The sequence below is a fragment of the Ixodes scapularis genome, unplaced genomic scaffold (genome assembly GCF_016920785.2).
Source record: "Ixodes scapularis isolate PalLabHiFi unplaced genomic scaffold, ASM1692078v2 PGA_scaffold1__304_contigs__length_218370807, whole genome shotgun sequence".
Taxonomy (NCBI): Eukaryota; Metazoa; Arthropoda; class Arachnida; order Ixodida; family Ixodidae; genus Ixodes; species Ixodes scapularis.
In genome coordinates, this window is record NW_024609846.1 from 88,106,715 (window position 1) to 88,128,349 (window position 21,635).

At 43.8% G+C, this 21,635-nt stretch overlaps 1 protein-coding gene across 1 annotated transcript in view; it reads right to left on the reverse strand.

The window, feature by feature from the left end:
- The window catches only part of LOC8039230 (metabotropic glutamate receptor 6), a 223,672-nt gene that overhangs the window by 3,400 nt on the left and 198,637 nt on the right, over positions 1–21,635 (reverse strand). The window contains exons 5-6 of the mRNA XM_029972728.3: positions 16,676–16,949; positions 6,260–6,525 (exon numbers count right to left, since the gene is read on the reverse strand). Of these exons, the coding sequence (XP_029828588.2) occupies positions 6,260–6,525; positions 16,676–16,949 (540 nt within the window). The remainder of the gene's footprint in view (positions 1–6,259; positions 6,526–16,675; positions 16,950–21,635) is intronic.

Sequence of the window (21,635 nt, forward strand, 5' to 3'; positions counted from 1 at the left end):
GTACCTAAGCTACTCAACTTACTTCGCACCGAAAACATCCACCTCCGTACCTCGTCATTTAAAAACCTTGGAGCATTTTGTTTTAAGTAAGACTGTGTAGCAAATGTACAATATTTACATTTGAAACAATGTTACCGTAAATGTGTTGCCTTACTTCGTTGTATTGAACTGTGTTTTGCCTGTATGTACTATTTTTCTGTGAATATTCGTTTACGCGAATATTTGTCTTTTTGTTCTGTTTTCTGTGCCACCGCTGCCAAATGTAAAGATGGGGGATCGAGAGCTAGTCAAGTTGCATCATGCAGCTTTTTTCCTAGGTTTCCCTCCGCCATACACTTCTTTTTACCATTTTTGACCACCTGAGACTGGGTGGAAGAAATACGACGACGTCTCAAAAGGGAACGAAGATGCACAAGAAAAGGGAACTATTGAGACGTCGTCGTGTTTCTTCCACCCAGTCTCAGGTGGTCAAAAATGGTAAACTTACACCAGTTCGCCTGCGCCCTAATTGTTTTTTTTATACACTTCTTGACAGAAAATAAAACAGATCAATATTCTTATTATTATTGTTACACGACTAACAGAAAATTAGATGAGATACAAAAAAGGCACTAAGAACCGATGCTAAGATTACCAGACGGCTCTTGACGAACAAGCTAAATTAGATTCAATAAGAGTATTCTGTCTTCTGACAGACGTAAACACGAAAGCCATTAAAGTCTGGTTTGTTCAGACCTGCCTACAGAAGAATGTGCCAGCACGCACCTTGTAGTACATGGCCGCGGCCCCGCAGCGTTTCGTCACGCTATGATTTCGAGGCGCTGCATAAAGTTTTCTTGTTGTTGATTTTGTTTCCCAGGGTAAACGCATACCAATCGAAGTCGCGCAATGCGCGGCGGCTTTATCTGGCCCTGACCTGCTCTCCTCGGGGGCCTCACAGCATCGGTGATCGCGTGGCAGGTTCGTCACTAGAGTCGCCGGCTGCCGGCACAGTGGCTATTTATGGGTGATCTGAGAACGCGCCTTTTTTCGACGATGGTACAAGTGCAGTGGGAGCTAAAACAACGCCCTTGCGCTTTCGTGTCTGAGAAACGCGCTCTTTCGATTTATGAGAGCGATGCGCCCTACTACGTGCTACTGCTACTGTAGCCTGCTGGCGCCACGTTACGGTAGGTGTTCCCGAGAAACAGGCATTACCAGCAGGTCGGTGCGCCGTGCGGACCGTGCGCGAGACAGTCTGCAGGTGAACGCAGAAAAGCCTTCACTGACGCCCCCACGGCGACGCGGCGCACATCACCAGCGACAGCGTCTTTCATAGGGAGCCATTCTCTCGGTAGGTCGGGATTACAGCAGGGCGCGGTTCAGACACGCAAAGCGCGCGTAGATTCTCTCACTTTGAAAGAGTTGTTTGCCTACGTATCCAGCTGCGCTGAGGAGAAGCAAAAAATAGCGGTCAGTAGCAAAAGGTATGCCGACTCGCGAATTTCCAGTTCCACTAATGAGAATGTGTTCCAGTTGCCTTAAAAATTCCCATTACGAAGCCCTCTTTCTACTTCAGCGCTCTCGTCTTCGACGTCATTTGTGATAGTGATAAAAGGGTAACTCCGGTCAAAAGTCTAAGCAAGATAAATTACTTTTATCGATTTCTGGAGACTAAATACGCGCCCTGTCAAAGCATTACACTAATGAGACACCGGGAACCACTTTATAACCGTCATTAAAATTGCTACCGTCAGCTTAAAAAGCAGGCATTCATCAGGTTGACTGTTTGTCACGCAACATTGCGTTCGACGTCATTTTCGTACTCAAGGAGAATACTTGCTCGTACGGCCCCTTCTCTCCCCGTGTTTTTCTGCTGCGTTTTCAGCCATCCCAGCGGACGATTTCTGCTTGTTATGTTTTGTTTCAGCGGCAGTATAGTTTGCAAGAGTTCCTAGCCATCGCTTACGAAGAGTTAAAGGAGCGATGCAACAATTTTTGTACTTTGCGCAAATACCGCTTAAAACGGATCCCTAACGTTAATGACCTATGAAACAGGCGTTCGTTTTTCACCCCACGCAATAGAAGTCCCAGAAAAAAATTAAAGAAAAACGAGCAGCGTTCACCCCCTCAACTCGCACCCAGAACAAGCGGCCACGTGATCTGGAGCCGATTATATGCCGCCAGTGTTGATCATAGCCACGCGCTGGGGTTGGCAAAGCGCAGGACACGCGCTGAGTTCCAGACGTTGTTATGGCTCGGCTGTTGTCATCGTTGCAGCGATTGGACACGGCTCACAACCCGAATGCTCCTCGAGCTAGCAATTGTCACGAACCCCAGTCGAGTGCCCACGCAATGCTCGGGTCCAATCTATGAACCGCATTCAAATATCGTCACTTGGGTGTACTGCGATCCCCGAGTTACGTCATCAAATTTTGCAAAGGAGAGATTGAATGAAAATGATCGCTTTTGTCCATGAAATTACACCGCAACAAAGGAGTTTCTTTGACAATGGCGTTGCGTGTGAGTATCCTTGAGTCCCAGGTGTGCCATTAAGCTCGTGTAGAGAGAAAAACATTCCAATTGAATATCGTTGCACAGCTCCTTTAAAGGAGCTGTGCAACGATATTCAATTGGAATGTTTTTCTCTATACACGAGCTTACTGGCACACCTGGGACTCAAGGATACTCACACGCAACGCCACTGGCCAAGAAACGTCTTTGTTGCGGTGTAATTTCAAGGACAAAAGCGATCATTTTCATTCAATCTCTCCTTCGCAAAATTCGATGACGTAACTCGGGGATCGCAGTACACCCAAGTGACGATATTTGAATGCGGCTCATAGATTGGACCCGAGCATTGCGTGGGCACTCGACTTGGGCTCGTGACAATTGCTATCTCGAGGAGCATTCGGGTTGTAACCCGTGTCCAATCGCTGCAGCGACGACAATAGCCGAGCCATAACAATGTCTGGAACTCAGCGCGTGTCCTGCGCTTTGCCAACCCCAGCGCGTGGCTGTGATCAACATTGGCGGCATATAATCGGCTCCAGATCACGTGGCCGCTTGTTCTGGCTGCGAGTTGAGGGGGTGAATGCTGCTCGTTTTTCTTAAATTTTTTTCTGGGACTTCTATTGCGTGAGGTGAAAAACGAACGCGTGTTTCATAGGTCATTAACGTTAGGGATCTGTTTTACGCGGTATTTGTGCAAAGTACAAAAATTGTTGCATTGCTCCTTTAAGGACATTTAGTAGATCGTGCGCTAGAGCTTCGGTTTGCTTGTTGGAGCTCGCGCCGTCAGATCGAAGCATGAATTGAGCACGCGCCCAATGAGCCCGCTTTCCGCAGCGCCAGGTCAGGAAACATAAAGCACACATATTGCGTAAAAACGCAAAGCACATATAAGCGTGCTTGGCCATATTTATAGCATACTTGTTCATAGTCAGTGAGGTTTACCAAGTGGGGCAGCACGGGAATCGAACCCCGGACCGTGCGATCCGCAACCCGACGCCTTTGCTCGGCGTAACTAGAACGATTTTTTTTCTTATTGGGCTCCACTAGGACGAGACAAAACCCTTTACACTAAAAGAGGTGCTCTTTTTTTAACATTCCATATTGTTGGAATTTAGGAGAAGACATTTTGCGCCCACCATCTTGACGTATCGAATTTCGGATCCACTTTGAATTAGGGACGCCAAGAATGCGTCGGCGAGTCATCATATTGAAAGGATTCCCGTTAAAAGCGTCTTTGGCGCTGTAAACGCAATCAACTGCTGAAACTTAGCTGCTACACTATTTTAAAATTATAGTGCCTGGCGCCTTTTTGTTTGAGAAAGAATTGTTTAAAACCAATCAATAAAGCTTACTTCTAGGCCCCTTCCTTTGGAAGACCAAAAAAGGATGACCGGTGCTTTGATACAGTGATCAATTGCAGGCGCATAGATTTTCCTTGTAGATGAAATTGTGTGTATAATATAAGTTCTGACCGCAGATGTGGATTAGCGCAGGCAAAGTGGAGCGGCCCAAAGCAAATATCTCCATCTTGTGGCTTCGCGGAGACCACTCGTTTTAGCGTTCGGCAAGATCCCGCCCCTTGGCTAAACTCTTTCTAAGGGGTTCTGGAAAGAGACAAACGGGAACGCCAGCAGCTAAGCAAAGTATGACTCGACAGAGCCTGAGGCGACTGACGGCGCCAGCAGCTGTCTTCGAAATGACGAAGCATAGCTCTGTCACAGGTTTCCAATAAACTTAATCTTATCTTGATCATTCTGATAAACACAGGGAGCTCATTGATGTTTCCGTGCATGCGTGCAACGGATCTGAAACCACCCGAAGCAATTTATAGCGAACCATATATAATTATAACACAATCACACTACGCATGAGCAAACACGATACATCATGTGCATCACATCAAGAAACCACATCATATAACTTATCAAAATAAAAAAAAAAACATAAAAATTGAGGAAGGGAGAGGGAGGGGGAGAGGGTGTTTTTTACAGATGCGGCAGGGCTAGATTTGCTTTTACGTGTGGCTACGACCGTATCCTACTACGCCCAGGGTGATGTAACACCCGGTTTACGGATTCATTAATGCAGGTACCGAACGCTCAACGGGGAGTCTCACAGTTGATAGCACGTCTCGCGAGTCGATCGATACCGGCGGAATCGTAATGGTCTCGCCAGGCATTTATTGCATAAAGAGGCACCGGCAGACACGGATGCCATCATCATTAGTCTTCGGAAGAAAGTCTGGACCGATGGTCCTGTTCTCGGACACGGCCGTCCCAAGCGCTCTCGTCGAACAAACATTCTTTTTCTTTTTTTTTTTTTTTTTGCGGATGGTTTCGGACATTTGAAAGCGCGCTCGATCAGAATTATTAAACAGCTGCGGTCTCGGAGATGTTCGCATGTTGAGTACGATATCCTGTCCCTGTCCTTGCGTGTTTTGTCCAGGCTCGAAGACATGTTCGCAAGGAGACTTCGCTAAAATTCACCAGGAAAAAAAAAAACGAACGAAAGCAAATTTGAATTTAATTGTTTATACGGCGCGATATACGTACGTCCTCGAGATAGGGTGGCGCTGGTTCGCGGTGTATACGACGAATTTATCAAGCGCCTGAGTATCAGATGAACGAGATGTGATAGTGGACTTGTACTTATTGTATTAAGAAATTTTTTTTTGGTATTTCAGTACCTGGGACTTACATCTGAATTAGAGTATCTTGAACTTATGTTAAAGGATCCTGCAACGTATTGCTAATGATAGTGTTTCAAAGCATGCGTGTCCGATGACCGTGCGACTATGTGAAGTTGCGATAATAACATGAAAAAAATGTAATCTTTTCAATATTATATCAAATAAACTTCACTTTTAAGGACGTTTTGTCGCATTACTTTAACGGACCAAGAAATTGTTAGATACCGGAACCCAAACTAAGCTCAAATGTATGCAAGCTCGCGACTTCTACAGGAGAAATAGTCATATTTCTTGCATAAAACGTTAAAAAAATAAAAAAAAACACCATAAAAATTTTTTTGAAGATGTTGTTCGTTGATCAAGGTTTATAACTCAACAAATGGCAAAAGCAGCCATATAAACTCAAAAGGAATCTGCTATTATGTTTGTTTTATTTCCGACAGACTTAAATTAAAACTGAGCAATAGTTTACTAAAATCAGAAGTTGCAAATTTGTATATACGTAATAATCTCTCTTGTTTGCACTAACATTATTTATCAGACAATAAAAACTATGTGAAAACTAACTTTTTGTACCTAATTCTTTTTTGTAATTTAACAATTTTAGAAAACAACTATGCGCGAAATTCTGAAATAAAAAAGTAACGATTTTCAACCAACTCTAAGTGTTCTTATCAGCTTAATATCTGATACGGGCACTATTTGGGACCAAGATATTAATATATGTGCTTGTCTGGCAAAAGTTTGGATCCATTGCGTTGGCAACCAAAGGCGGTGCATTCGTTCCACAAAAAGATGTTCGTGCATTTTCGCTATTTTTGTTAATTTTAATGCGAGTCTGGTAACAAACGTTTAACATCGATCTTCATGAAATTCACCACACATATTTCAGCTGTATCAATAACTGTTACAACTTGCAGACGTAAACGCTGAGCAGTTCCTATGAAACTTTAACGTTTATTTCCTCATTCCAAGTCTATTTCCCGAAAATTAAAACTCCTGAAACAAAATAAAAACGAAAAAAAAGTGTTAGGCTAAGGGAGAGCAGACGCCCGAGCACCACGCGTCTCCCTGTACCTGTAAATTCGACGTCCTGCAGGAACCCGAGCAGCTCGGTGCCGTCCACGGGGTCCATCCGATCGCAGAGGCCGACGTAGTTGGCGCCGCACAGCGAGCGGTGCATGTCGCGCAGCGCGTAGGCGAACGCCAGCACGGCGTCGCCCACGAACTGCAGCTGTCGCTCGGGCTCGTAGCCCTGGGAGCGGCTCAGCCTCTCGCGGCCCGTGCACCGCCGTGCGTAGTCCTGGTTGTAGGGCGTCACCAGGCTGCCGGGCCACTTGCACCTGCGGAACACGAATGAGCATTAAACAGCGCGCAAGACAGAAAAGGACACGAACAGGTAGATGGTACTAGTGAAGAAAAAGAAAATGAAAAGGAATTAGCCGTTTCTTGTTTAGACAGCGGGAGTTAGGTCCACCAGGGTATGATGATATTGTTACCCACTGTCGATCAGGAATTTAGCTAATGCAGTACGACTGCTAGCCTGCAGTCTTGCACCACGAATTGCAGTAATGCAGGGCCGCGCGCAGGTACGATGCTCATCCAGATCGAAGCGGGAAGGGGTACGGACTGAAACCAGGATCCCTGGTTCATGCTGCACGCGCTTTTCACTCCACGCACTCCGAGCTATAGTGAGCTAACACACTAGGCCGCCGATCCCCCGACTGGACTAGTGACACTCCTATCCACAGTTGGGAGCACGACGGTGCTCACGCCTGTCGGGCTCCACCTGGAAGAAAAGAAAGAAGTGATAGTCTTTATAATGAAAAGACGGTCTTTGGCCCCTCCCCTTCTTGGATATGCGCCAGTGACTCGAGAACAACAGCACAAACAACAAAAGACGAAAAACACGAAAGAAAAAGACTAAATAAAAGGAATGGGATAGACCAAAGACAACGCAGTATTAAACAATAGTATTAATAAAATTACAGGAAGAAATAAAAAGAAAACACATTTGCCTATCCTTCGGGCTGTTCTTTGTTCATGTAATGATTGTCTAAGCAGCCTATATCAATATCTTAATGCGAATTAGTTAATTCGCATAGCCTATTCCATTAGTCACCGTTTGCGCGTTGCCATCATTGTCTAATGGGCTGTGGAGCGCGTTCTGGGCATGCGGGTTTAATAATACGTGACATTAACGGTTCTATGTTTGTGAAAACAAGGACTTATAAGGTCTACACCAAAAACAAAGTTAAAATTAATAGATTACGTTATACGTAATTTATTTATGCAAACTCGGTACGTTATACGTGCCGAGTTTGCATAAAGGTCAAAATGACGCGTCGATAATTATCGACGCGCATACCGAAAGGAAAAAAATCGGGCCATACCCACTAAGAATCGGAAAGTAACGTCAAGGTTCCATAGGCACTAGAAAAAAAAAATACTATGCAAAATGCTTTAATGCTGCATTCGCACTGGCGTTCGAATTGCAACCGGAAAGCGGATCTGCTCTTTTACCTCTTCAAACGCGCAGTGAAGCTGCACTTATTCACACTGGTGGTTGAACCGCAACCGCTTTGCGATTGCGGTTCAACCGCAAGTGTGAATGAGGCGTAATCACTGGCGGATTCAGAGGGTAGGTCCGGATGTCCTGACACCTTTTCCCCTCCTTTTTAATTACCCCTGTTTGAAATGTTAGGACGAGGGGAAAAAACGGGGGGTGGGGGGGGGGGGGGTTTCTCAACATCTGATACGCTGACCCTTTCCCCCCTCTCTGGTAACACCTGCGTCCGCCCCTGGGTTTAACGGAATGTGCTGTGCAGCCGCGGTATTGAGTGATGGCATCAGATATGTCAGCTCTTCGTGTCTTCTCTTCGTTGACAGCCACGATCTGCCCCGTGACATGTCAACGTAACCATCACCGAGGGGTGGTAGGACTCGCCGCAGAAGTAGCATCTGGCTCCTTTTTGCGTGTGTGTGGTCTGTATTGCAATCGATTGCGGCAGTCGCACTGAGTTGCCGTTGGTGAACGCGGCAAACGGAAGGTGCGTCATGCGCTACTGAGGTAGTCGCCGGTTTCTAACATTATCACGTGACCTTGATCTATATATACGGTGTCGTCAACAAAGTAACAGATATCAATTCTTCTCATACGTTGGAAAACGATCCGCATCAGAACTGCGCTCTAATTAGTACCCAGTTCAGAATAAGGAGACAGATTACAAAAATGGCTCGCGGGCGCATAATTCACCCATTTTTACGATCGTAGTGTCGTGACTGAGTTTTATATATTTTTAAGCACATTTTAGAGGATTGAAGGGATCATCTGTAGCACATGCACATGCTTCACCTTCACTCGTCCTGCTGATAATATCTGTCAAAATCATGATTTGCCACCCTAGTATCAACGGCACAACAGACCTACATGGTATCGAATGTACCTTTCAGCCGCATCGTTTTCACACAGTGTCCTTTTGACCTTTCTTGTGTCTCGTGACTTTCCCGAGCTTCAATAAATATTATTATCATTCAATGTTTTTGTTAAGCTTCCCGAGTTGGCCCGTGGAACTACACGAAAATGCCTGTTTTATTTGCATTGTTGACCATGCAGTGCGCGAGTTGTATAATTGCACTTTAAAAAAAAAAAAAACTTTTCCTGGAACTTGTATGTTAAAACTTGAGTTTAAATGCCCCCCAAAATGGCAACAAAGATGACGTCATAATCTAAATCCTAAGACACAGAAAAAGGTTTCATTTTTTCATTGTGCCTCACGCGGTTTAGATTATGATGTTCCCTAACCAGCTTGACTGCACACTTTCACTTCTTGCAACAAAAAAGGTATTTTGAAATTTTAGCGGCTCTAGCTTGTTGTTAAGTATAATTACATAAATATGGCACTTCATTTTGTGTAGAGACAACGATAGTGGCGTTCATTTACAATGAGTATTTGATTTGAAGCACATTCTGACTGAGGAAGGACAGCACAGATGCTTCTATAAAAGGCATTTTTAGGCATTTACATAAGAAAAGGACTACCATTTAACTGGCATGTTAGAGCAAAGTTTCAGAATTAAAGCACAATATGTGTATGATACACAGGTTAAAAATAAAGTAAATTTAATGTAAGTTAGAAACTAAGCTTTTCTAATTTTTGGGGGGCACTTCACAGTTTTGTGTTTAAACATATCTAAATGGTGATACAAATAGAGAACCTCTGTTTTTATACACCGTTATAACTTACAATTACAACGGAAAGGTTATTGCAAGCCTAAAAAAACGTATCACCATATTTGTCAGCTTTATATGCATTTTTATAATAACATTTCTTTATTTGAGGACTCAGCTCTTAGTCAAATCTTCACAGGAGGAGGGAGAAATAAAAGTGTGGCACCCAAATTTAAGATCTAGTGGCATAACAGCGTCAGCAGCGCAAACAGGACAAACACAAAAAAGGAGGAGACAGAGAAGGACAGCAACTGGCCCAAGCTTTCATTTAACTCTCAGCATAGCTGAGGCGTATGTAGCCAACGGCACATAGAACGCTCTTCTCTATGTCGAAACGCGAGTTCCTAGGACCCAGGTGTCGCACTCCTTGACAAGCGACGTTAACCCGGATACTGCAGCGCATCATATCTATGTGAACAGACGTGAACTGCTTCGCATCTGAATGCACGTTACAGTTGCCACATAAACAAAACATCGGTGCTCTTTTGTGTGTGTGTGTTCACACGCAACGCACACACCAACAGCACCTCGCTGAACGAGTCGCTTCTCCTACGTGATCCACTCTACTGCGGGAAAGCTCTAGAGTGAACAACCGCCTTCAGAAAAAGGCATACCACGTAGCGGTGCGAGACTTATGATAGTACTATTGATACTATCGATAGTCGAATTCAAATTTAACTACTGATAGTGAAAAAAAAAAGCAAGTATCCATTGTACTATCGAAAGTCGACTATTGGAAAATTATCGATATAAGCATCAATTGTATACTACCGATAATATACTATCCATAGTGGACTATCGCAAAATTATCGAGGATATACAATTGATACCGACTATCGTGAAACTTGATAGCTTACTAATGATAGTCGACTATCGTGAAATGGTTTATAGTCGAATATCGAACAACTATCGATAGCCAACTAGCGTAAAGCTATCCATAGTGTTTTACTGTGTGATGCAGAACGTCATCTGTTCATTTAGGAAATGTCGTGTAGCTCGGATAAAAATGCAACTGCAACTAGGGACTTCTGTAAAATTATCGAGGGTCAATGTAAAAGCTATTGCAAAAAAATAAGAAACTAGAAATCATCCTTAAACACTATTGACAATAAATTATTATAATGATATCCATTGTAGAGTATTGAAAAACTATAAATAAAATTTATCAACTTGACAGGTTGTCATAGTTATTTTGCTGGTTTGGGCTGATTTCAGGTGTGTGCCCTAAACTTCTTATATGATGAGCCCAATAAAAAAAAATGAAAAACTCTCGCCCTGACAAGTAAACGATGTGTTGCATAAATACGGCAACATTTTGAATATGATGATAGCGACGGTGATCGAATTGGCAATATGAGAACATGACTTTACAGGATGAAAATATAAGCGTGGCCTTTTTTCTAACTAAGCAGGTTGCGAGTTTGGAAGGAAACACTATTGCCTTTCGGATTCGCAAGCTTTTTTCAATGAAATAATGCCTCATTGCCAACAATATTGTTATTTGGATCACGGAAACTTTTAATTTATATCTTTCATTTTTCTATATAGTTAACGTTATGTTCCCTACTTACTGCATTTGAAGAATTGAAAAAAAAAAAAACATCAGTAACTAACCATGTTGGTTTGGTAAAAGCCTTTTATCTGATAATGTTCAATTTGAGGTGTCAGCAAGAAAACATATGCTACATTTATTGATTCGAAAATATTCGTTTATAAATCATGTGACGGGATCCGTATTTGGAAGTTGTATTTTATATAGTAGGTGAATCTATTCTCAGCCACCGTTATTTTGCTCTGCCAAATTAGAACCAAACAATAAGTGGCAACATATTGCGGCATATAACCCTAACTTCTTTTGACAACAGCTGATACCCGATTTTTAGGGGAATTCGCTATGAGTGGTTTTCAACAGGAAAAATAAAATTGTGATCCCCAGCAGAGTGCTCATTTTCACTTATTTGTGTTCCAAACTATAACAAAGTACTATGTGACAATTGAATAATAAAGGAAACAAAAGCGTGAAACAAAACTTGTGAAAATAATGATGTTAAACGTCATCAGCAAACGTTTTCCTTAACTTCGTCTAGACAAAACAAAAAAGTACTTTATAGCTTCACATATGCGGGCATATAAAAGTGTAAAGCCTGATATTGAAACACCATGAATATATAAAATATCTGCGCAAGATAATTAGAAAAACACCATTTGAGTTCTACCTACAAATTCATTGCACGAGAATGCAACTTTATGTTTTGTTTCTTTGCAATTTCATGCTTTAACCACAACTGCACTTTGCCTGCCTGTAGATATCCGTCGTCAGTTTCTTCTTGGCTAGTGATTTTATTTTCCTAATACTCGATAGCCTTCTGAATGCTGATTTTCGATAGTATCGATAGTCGACGAAATGCCAACTATCGATAGTACTATCAATAGTACTATCGATAGTCAGCTGTCGATAATAAGCTATCAACGATACTATCGATGACCAACTATAGATATTCCACTATCGATAGTTTTCGACACTATCGATAGTTTTGGGGAAAAAAAACTATCCATAGTGTCGATAGTCAATTTTTTAATGGTTTCGCAAAACTAATGTTGCGTCGTATCAGCTTATCAATACTGATAATGTGGTTCCAGCAATAGTACACTCTACATTATTCAGACGGTTCCGTTCCCTTTTCAGCGCGATATAACTTGTTCTGGGTTGTATTTTGACATTAAGAAGTTCTTACTTTGTATTTTTTTAGTCGTGACTCGGTGCTCTCGGATAGGCAAGTATACGTCGTATTTTCATGTTCGACGGATAGTGTTATCTAAATGTGTTAGGTTTCGTAGCGTAGCCCGGAATGCCCAAATCTTGATTTCCGCAGAGACGTCCACTCCGCGTATTGTTCCTTCTGCGCAGTGCACTCGTGCCACACTCTAAAAAAAGACCGTGCGTCTACTTTTCCGCACAACTCTCGGAGAGCCAATCACCGCAACTTGCAGAGGCGGCTTAGCGAAGGACGATGCTGAAACATATGTTTCAGCATCGTCTTTCCCAAACAGACTAGGAGCAGTAAGAAACGTTAAGCCATTTCCGAGTGCCTGCACTCGCTGCAAGGGTTCAATGGAAATTATATGTATTTTTACAGCGGAGCTGTAAAGGGCTAGTTTCCCCAGGATTGTGTCCCCCGCAAAGAAATGAAGACACCGCACTCTGGACACCTACCGCCATCTATGAGAGACGGCGGCAAGCCACGTATCTGGTTGCCGCCGTCGCTCATAGATGGCAGCAGCCTTTCTACTCTGGCTTGCCGACTTGCGGCCGGCCATTACTTTCATTGTACAGCTCCGTTGGTCGTCCTTCTTCACCAAAGGGGAAAGGCTGAAAGTTTTTTTTTAATTTTAATATGCTGCACATTGTAGAGTAAAACAACAAAAAATATTAAAGCTGCCCCCCCCCCTAAAAAAAAAAAAAAAAAAAAAACAACGTTCTCTTTTTTGATAAGAACGCGTATACGCATCGTGTCAGGCCTTACATAATATTGCGACCTAAAGTGTTTCGTATAAAATATTCCGTCAAAAGCAGCTCAAATTTCCTACCGCGTGAACGAAGTATCACGCAACAGACTAAAAGATAAGCTTAATGGAGCCAGCTTCGGTAAGGTGGGGTTCCACCCAAACATACTTGTGTAATAACATTACACATAAAAGCCACCGGTTAACTCTTGAAATTTAAGGGGCAAAGTACAATATAATAAAAAAAAAAACATTCTAGTTTTTTTGTTTTTTTTTCTGGTTGTTATCCTAAAGTTTTCAATAACCTTACACGTCTGTCAAGTGAACCCTGCTACGTAGTGCTGCCTGAGTAACCGTACTCGGTGTCTGTTATCCTAAAGTTTTCAATAACCTTACACGTCTGTCAAGTGAACCCTGCTACGTAGTGCTGCCTGAGTAACCATACTCGGCAGTGTTGTACACGTTCCTCAAAAAAAGGAACGAAAGCTCGTTCCTCGTTCCTTCTGATTTTTGGAACGCGTTCCCGTTACAAGTTCCATTTGTGAAAAAGGAACTCGTTACCGTTACAGTTAAAAAAATGGAACGTATCGTTACATATACGTTACATTTGTATTTTTTGCTAATTACCATATTTAGTTAAATCAAGCAGAGTTTTTTTTCCTATCTATCCCATTAATAGTCCACATACGAGTTTTTATGTCGTGATGGAAGGGCACCAGGAGTAGAAAACACGCGGAAGTAGGATTTCATTTGTTGATATATTCATGTTATAAATCTCAGCTATTAACCATGTCCATGTTTGTAGTGGACAATTCAGACGAGCCAAATGTACTTTTACCCAAGATTGCACGAGCGTTTTTCAATAACCTCGCACGCTTCAATTTAACGGAGTCCTGTGTAAGAACTTAACAGTTGCTTCTCGATGTTGCTGTCCGCAAAACGAGCAAGTGAAGGATAGGGTAGGGCTTTTGGAAAGTCAGTTTTGAAAGCTACAAATACTTCGTTGTGAAGGTTGGATTTGCTGTTCAGTTTGAAGGTAGGGGACAAGAGAAGAAATAAAGGTGTTTTTTTTTTTGTGTGTGTATCTTTTAAGTGAATAATGTTCGGGATACAAGGATGAGTCCGATATCTGGCGATTTGTGATCTTGTTGTAATTGTAGGTCTCGTTATTGAAGTTCGAAAATGGCTGTAGTCGGGAATAAGATTTCTAGGTGTATGAGGATTTGTGGAACCAAAGAAAGGTAGATGAGTTTGAAACAACCGTCTTTCTTTGTCTTTTCCTACGACTAAAAGTTTTGCTTTTCGTACCGCAGTTCCGGGCACTCAAAAAAGTATCATTGCCCACCAGCTCTCCTGCACCCGAAACTGTTAGCAAGCGAGGACCACACAAAATAATCCATAATATTAGTAGCCAAAAAGTTAAAGAGATCCTGCACGTCATAAAGATATTGTTTTTGTACTTTGTGGGAGCGAGGTCCGGCCACCACCACCAGAGGCCGCTACTGACCACCCTGAGTGAAAAACATCTGGGCCGCGCAAACGTCCGGCCGCGCAAGTGTATAAAAGAGGGGGACACGCCCACAGGGAAGGAAGACGGACCGTGGCCACGGAGGCGTGCAGTTCGAACGCTCCGGCAATGTTTTACGTTGATACTAACAATCCATTCCTGTTACTTTAATGAATGTAGTTTCTCGTTTAAGAAACCCCGGCTTCGTGTTGTTCCTCCCGGATGGGCATGCAGCAAGGCAACCCTACCACAACTTTCATACTTTCCCTGTGAGAAATAAAATAAAAATTACCCCACTGGACGAAAAAAGGAACGCCGTTACTTCTTCCGTTCCAGTAAAAATGTAACGCGTTCCCGTTCCAGTTTCAGCGATGCAAAATGGAACGGCGGCGTTCCTTCGTTCCTCCTAAAAGGAACGCGTTCCAGGAACGCCGTTCTTTGGAACGCCGTTCCGTACAACACTGGTACTCGGTGTCAACTCCTGTGCTGCACTGTCAAGGCTAGCGTGCGTTTCCCATTGTGTCTAGGAAAAGAAATACCTGTCTCTGTCAAAGCCCCTTCACACGAAAGCGTGTTCGAATGATACACGCCACTGTGAATCCAAATCATTTATTATTATTATTATTTATTATTGCTCTCGATGCGGGGCTATAGTGCGCTGTGAACGCTAAGCTAGTCTTGACAACGTCGGACAAAAATAAAAATGTTGACGCCGAGTACTTTTCTTAAACTCATATATATTTTTGGGTACCAAACGAGGTCGCTCATTACCAAAATTGTTTTCACAATGGCAGATGGGAAAGAAGTGGGTGCCGTTTAAGCTGCGGTCAAATTGCTAATATTCGTATAATACAAAAAGACAGACTGGGGACACTGTCTGGGGCGTATCTCTTGTTCCTATTAGTCCTATTGGTCACGAAAAAACTGTCTTGCAGACAAGTTCAAAGCATACATACGTATAAAGCGAACATGCTTCAAAATATACTTGAGGCGCGGCGCCCCTGCAGATAACGTTGACATCATGTCCGCAGCGGACACACTATTTTTTGTATGCTGTGTGAGCAGAGTGACGGCAGGTGTAGAGAGCTAAAGGGCCACTGATAACCCCAGCATTGGCACATTTTATCTTGCGACCGATTAGAAATTATTTTCATGGGTTGTCTTAAAACTTTTAATCGTGTGAACGGCATATTTGGATAAAAAGCGATATTTAAAAAAAAATGCATATACATATTTGGAATTTCCAGTCGAAGCTAAGACGTGAATGGCAAAATGGTGCGCTCCTCACATTTCTAGATGACTTCGAACCAAAAATGTCGTTTAAAGTTTACGAAAATGATCCCTGGAGAAGGGAAACAAGGGGGACAGAAGAGAAACACGTATATCTCCAAGCACAACTAGGTATTTGTTCCTCTGTTCCTATTGTTGCCCTTCTCCACAGATTATTTTCGACATTCTTGTCCACCATGCTTGCATCTTTGCATAAATTGCATTTCCAACGTTTAAGTCTATCTTTCTACCTCTCATCGATCACGGCAATCACAAAAAGTGCTCGAGTATTACAAGCGATCAGTCGAGGGCCTGTTTTGATGTGCGCTTGCCGTGTCCTTCCTTCGCGTGCATAAGACGCGTCATTTTTATCATAATGTAACACCTGAAACTGTGGTGTGGCTCGCCGGCACACTCGCCTGCACGCTCACAGTTAGTTCACATTTATGCGAGTTTTTTTTTTCTTAGCTGTTTCTTTATTTGGTGGGTCCTTCTCAAACGCATTTTAAGTATGTGTAGAGGAAAATTACCGCATACCACACATATCCCAAACTCCTGATCTCCAGGCTGTCACTCTCTCTAAGTCGAAGAACTTATCCGGCATTAAAACTCATCCGAGCCTTCACCGACTTCACCATCGGTTTAGTCCCTCTCAGTGCCCAAGTGTTAATTTTATCACCGGGTGCTTAGAAACATATTTCATTAATGTCTTAAGTAGTTCTTACTGACACGCCACTTCCTACATATATATGATTTTCTGAAATAGGCCTTCGGCTACTACGTCGTTGAAAAGAGAAGCGAGGACACTTCTCAGCCAAACGGGGCGTTTGGCTGAGAAGAACCGGACTTTCAAGAGGCTCTTTCGTACGCTAAAAACACTTTTCTCGATGAAATTATTTTTATGTCACGTGTAATTAAAGCTATTAAAACAAGAACAAAAGTAATTGACGCGACAAAAAAAAAGAAAGAGAGCGTAATTTACTTGAAGAAATGTTCCCAGAACTCGGTGAACCAGGGATTCCGTCGGTTGTTGTCGACCGTGAGGCTGAGGAAGTAGTCGTCGAAGCCCTCTACCTTCCTCGCCTGCGGCTGGACGGACAGCGTGCCCTCCACTTGCGCCTCGTGGTCCTCGAAGACCACAGCGCGGGCGCTCCAGCCGTCGCTGCCAATCCACGAGAAGTGGCCCGTGGCATTGTTGCGCCGCACGGCGCGCATCACGCCGGCCACTTCTTGGTCCGAGCCGAACACGATGACGCCTGCGCGGGGGAATTGCAAGCGCTTATTTTCACAAATACCCTCGGCGAGGAATCCAGTGCATGATCGTTAAAATATTACACGTTTCGTGCATCCTTTCGTCGACGCTGTCAAAGTCCCTGGTGGGAAGCGTGTCACTTGCTCGAGCGTTTAATGATTCGATGCGATTATGGGTGCAAGGAATGTCAAAGAGACCCTTTTTTTAAGAGCATATCGAGGAATTTTGGCGGTCAGCATTTCTTGAATACATGAAGCGTTACTGAATCCGAGCCCACGTCAAATGCTGACGTAAGCACCCGTTTTCAATGTCCGAGCTCAGCCGAATTCGAGCCGAACGCTGACGTAGCTCTTGAGTCTAATACGTGATCAGAGTACTATCGCGGACAATATGAGCTGAAACAGTGCTTTGGCCTGTGCACGTTACTACCTGCGCCGCCTATCGTATCGCTTCGCAAACACTGGGCACCCTGAACTCGAGGTAAATTCTGACTTGAGCTCACTGCGCCGCTGCGCATTTCCGGCCGTCTGCTAGCGAAAATATTCGCCGACGGAACCACCATCATAATGCGTGTGCCGTGCAACCCAATGTTCACGTTTTCAGCTAACATGCATTTCAGTGCATTTCAAAAAAGCACCGAAGTGTAAAGTGCGTTGTCACGTTCCACTTCGGAACGTAACAACGCACTTTCCACTTCGGAAAGTGCGTTGTCACGAGCGCTGCCTGACGGAGCTGCCGTGGCCCCCAAAAGGGACCGGTCTGAATATCATCGAACACGTTTAGAGGCGCATCAAGGTAGCCATGTCACGGCGTCCCCTCTACCACGTCACTGACGACGAATTGTGCGAAGCGGTGAGACGTGAATGGGAGAGGCTTCGAGCCGAGGCAGACTCCGTCGCCGCGCTCCATGATTCCTTTTCAAAGAGGATGAGAGCCGTAGTCGCGGGTTAGGGGAGAAGGGCGCGGTATTAACTTCTTTCGTAAGTTTTACTGCACCTTAGAACCCCCTGAACCGGACTTCTGCCGATTGGAACAAAGCTTGTAGCCACGGTTGCGACACACTGGTCGACACCGTTAACCAGCGCATACTTTTTGTGTGGTGCAGCCATGATCCTAATCTTCTTGTATAGTGCAGTTGAACTTCCACGCCGACTATTAATCTTTTGTGTCTGATGTTGTCCTTTGCGGATATTCTGTCGATGACGTTTTAAGCTCCTTCTCCTGACAAATATATGACTGTTTGTCGCACTCTATTAAGACAAGGAATTCGTAGATAAAACGCCGGTGTCTTTTCAGCAACTTGTTTTGTTTGAAACCAGCACGGTGGGCACAGTAATAAAGAAATAATATTTTTGAACTTTTTATACCCCTCAAGGTTACAAAACCTTCGCAGTAACATGTAGGGTTACTGTTTTTTTAAGCAACTGTGCTCAATGAAAAAAAAAAAGAGAGTAAATACCTGCGAGCCGGCCTAAATCTGTTATATAGATTTTAGCCCACATTTTACAATGTTCTACTTGGTGCATGCACTTAATCAAAACTTAATCAAACAAAAACGATCTGCAACGTCATTTGGTGTGACTTTCAAAAACGATAGTCGCAGCTACAATTTAAGATACCTCAACATTTTGTCTTCACCAGTAAGCGTTTTTTCTACGTGATTCTACATGGTAGAATGAAGTGAAACAATTGCAAAATAGGGACGACAACTGTATTATTCTGCCCCCCCCCCCCTCCCCCTCCCCGCCCCTCCTTGCTGTCTCGCCAGCAGATGGCCGGAAGAGCGCAGTGGCGCAGCGAGCGCAAGTGTTAATTTATCTCATCCTCAAGGTGCGCCGTGTGTGCGGGGGAAGGCGACAGGCGGCGCAGGTAGTACTGTGCGCCGGCCGGAGCGCTGTTTCAGTTCATATTGTCCGCGATAGTACGTGCTCAAAGAATGTTCGACTCGGTTATTTTGGCGCAGCAGCTACTAGGCGGCGCGCACTTTTGAAAAAGGCTTATTCACTTGGCAAGAAAGGCTAAAGCGAGTTCTAATTCAATGGGCAGTGCAACAAGTTTGTCACTTTGCGCAAATACCGCTGAGAACGAATTCCTGGCGTTTATAACCCATGAGACGCGAGTTCGTTTTTCACCCCATGCAAAAGGAGTTATCGAAAACAAAATTGAAAAAAGAGCAGAGTTCATGTTCTCTCTCTCTCTCTCCCCCCTTTCCCCACAAAACTCGCAGCGAGAACAACGTTCTTCCATTTTAGCTGCAGCCGATTATATGCCGCCAATGTTGATCATAGCCAAGCGCTGGGTTCGGCAAAGCACAGGACACGCGCTGAGTTCTAGACATTATTAGGAGATTGTTATGGTTTGTTTATTGTCGTCATTGCAGCGATTGGGTACGAGCACAATCTGAATGTTTGCCGAGCTATTGATTATCACGAGCCCATATGGAGTGCTCACGCAACGACTGGGTCGAATCTATGAGCCGAATTCAAATATCGTGTCACTGGGGGACTGCGCCGACATTGCGGCCTCCAAGCTAGGTCATCAAGTTTTCCGGAGGAGAGATAGGAAGAAAAAGCTCGCCTTTACTCTGGAAAGAGTACACCGAAAAAAAAGAAGAAAAGAAAAAAGCCGTTCTTGGTTAGTGGCGTTGTGAGCGAGTATAGTTGGGTCCAACTAGTGCCGCAAAGCTCGTGTAAAGTAAAAAAAAAAAAAAAAGCATTTTATGTGAATATTTTTGCACTGCCCTTGAATGCACCAACATATGTTCACCGGCCCCTTCACCCCTTACCCAGCCTACTCCTCCCCTCTAGGTTCTTGTACTCTAAACTGCTTATTTGAGGCATTAGAGATTGGTGCAAGTGGGATGATATTTTAATTGGGCAGCCAAAATATTCATTAATGTTTTATTAGAATGGACAATCAGGGTCGGAAGGAATTAGCGAGGGGGAAAGAAAACAGAATGTCAAAATAGTGGGGTAAGCTTAAGGAAATCAACTATGACACAAGTAAGGCCTTGAATCACTGCAAATATTGTTAGTGACCGAATTCCTAACGAGTTAAAACCAGTGATGGTAGAAATCAAAGCGGTTCCACTTATCAACACAGCAAACAAACAGATTTTTCGCGTTACTTCTATGAGTAAAATTATCAGTAATTTTTAACAGCAGAGCCTGTTGCGCCAAAAAAGCGATTACGTATGTGTAATTTTTGAGGTCGGATGTACGGAGCAAGGATGTAAGAGAACTACAGAAAACAGCTGCTCACAAACCTCTGTGGTGAGGAGAGGTGCACCTCAAAGGGTGCTAAACCTTTTATGAGGTAGGGGCGGGGAAATAATTTAGGGCCTCTTTGCCGGCCGATTGATGGATCCCACGGGCATCATTAGACTTGCTGGCTACCACATTTACCCCTCCCCCCACCCCCAGTCAATGCTACATAGAAGAGAAAAGCGCTCCCTTCCGCTAGGTTTAATAGCGTTGAGTACCAGGAAATAATATATATATATATATTTACACCGAAAGAAACTGAGGGAGAGAAGATGAAAGAGCGAGGGCACGTCAGTGCACCGGGATCCGATTGATGGATTAGTGGGTAGTCGAAAAGGCTACCTATTTTTATGTGTACCCACTCTTTCCCTTCAATAAAAGTGATCAAGCGCCCTTAGTCTGCTTAAACATGAAATCCCCAGACTAGGCATACCTTAGTAATTCCTACACATAACACAGCAAGAGCACCAGTTTCAAGATGGCGGTTACCTCGACTGGCGCAGCAAGGGCGGCGCGGTGTTCGCGAAGTTCAGTGTTACGTGAACTTGCGTGGTGTTCAACTTGGCAATTATTTCTGGTACCTACACAACGGTCGAGTCAGGTCTCCTTGCAGCTGAAGGAGTGCTCAGTGAAAATGTTCATTGCTCGCCATGTGCGTGAACGCTGCGATCTGCTCAACGCTAAGCCTTTTCGCGCAGGTGATCGTAGACGAACGAACGACTCTTAAAAAAATCGTTTTCGCTGTGCACTGGATCTCACTAGGTCATACATTTCTTCCCGCGATAGCGTTGATAGAGGGTGCCCTTTCCACGGGACGGCTGACAGAAGCTCCATGGTCGAATTTGGCTACTCACTCGTGCTCGTATCCTCCGTACCTTCCAGAAAAGTGCGTTTAAACAGGCAGCCGTGGCTGGCTTTAACTTAAAATAAAACGACTGGAAACATTTTAATTTTTTTAATATTTCTTTTGAGGAGTATGCTGGCGCCATAGGTACGTGGAATTCGACGGCTCTGGCATATTGAATCGACAATAGCATGGGCGATATTCACTCAGTAACGTAGCACACAATTAAAATTGATACGAGCTGGTCGTTTTTAGCGTAGGCTATACTACTGCTTATAGCGTACATAAGAGCCAGCAACGCTCTACTCAAGGTGTAGAGTGACCTATGAAAGATGAGTTCATTTTGTACCATAAACAAAAAAAGACGCAGAAAAAAAATACGAGCAGCATTTAGCTCTTCATCTCGCAGGCAGAACAAGCGGGAAAGTGATCTGGAGCCGTTTACAAACCACCAATGTTTATCATAGTTTGTGTTGGCGCTGGGGTTGGCGAAGCTTTGGACACGTGCTGAGTTTCGATATTGTTATGGTTCGGCTATTGTCGTCATTGCAGCAGTTGGAGGTGAGCTACTACACGAATGTTC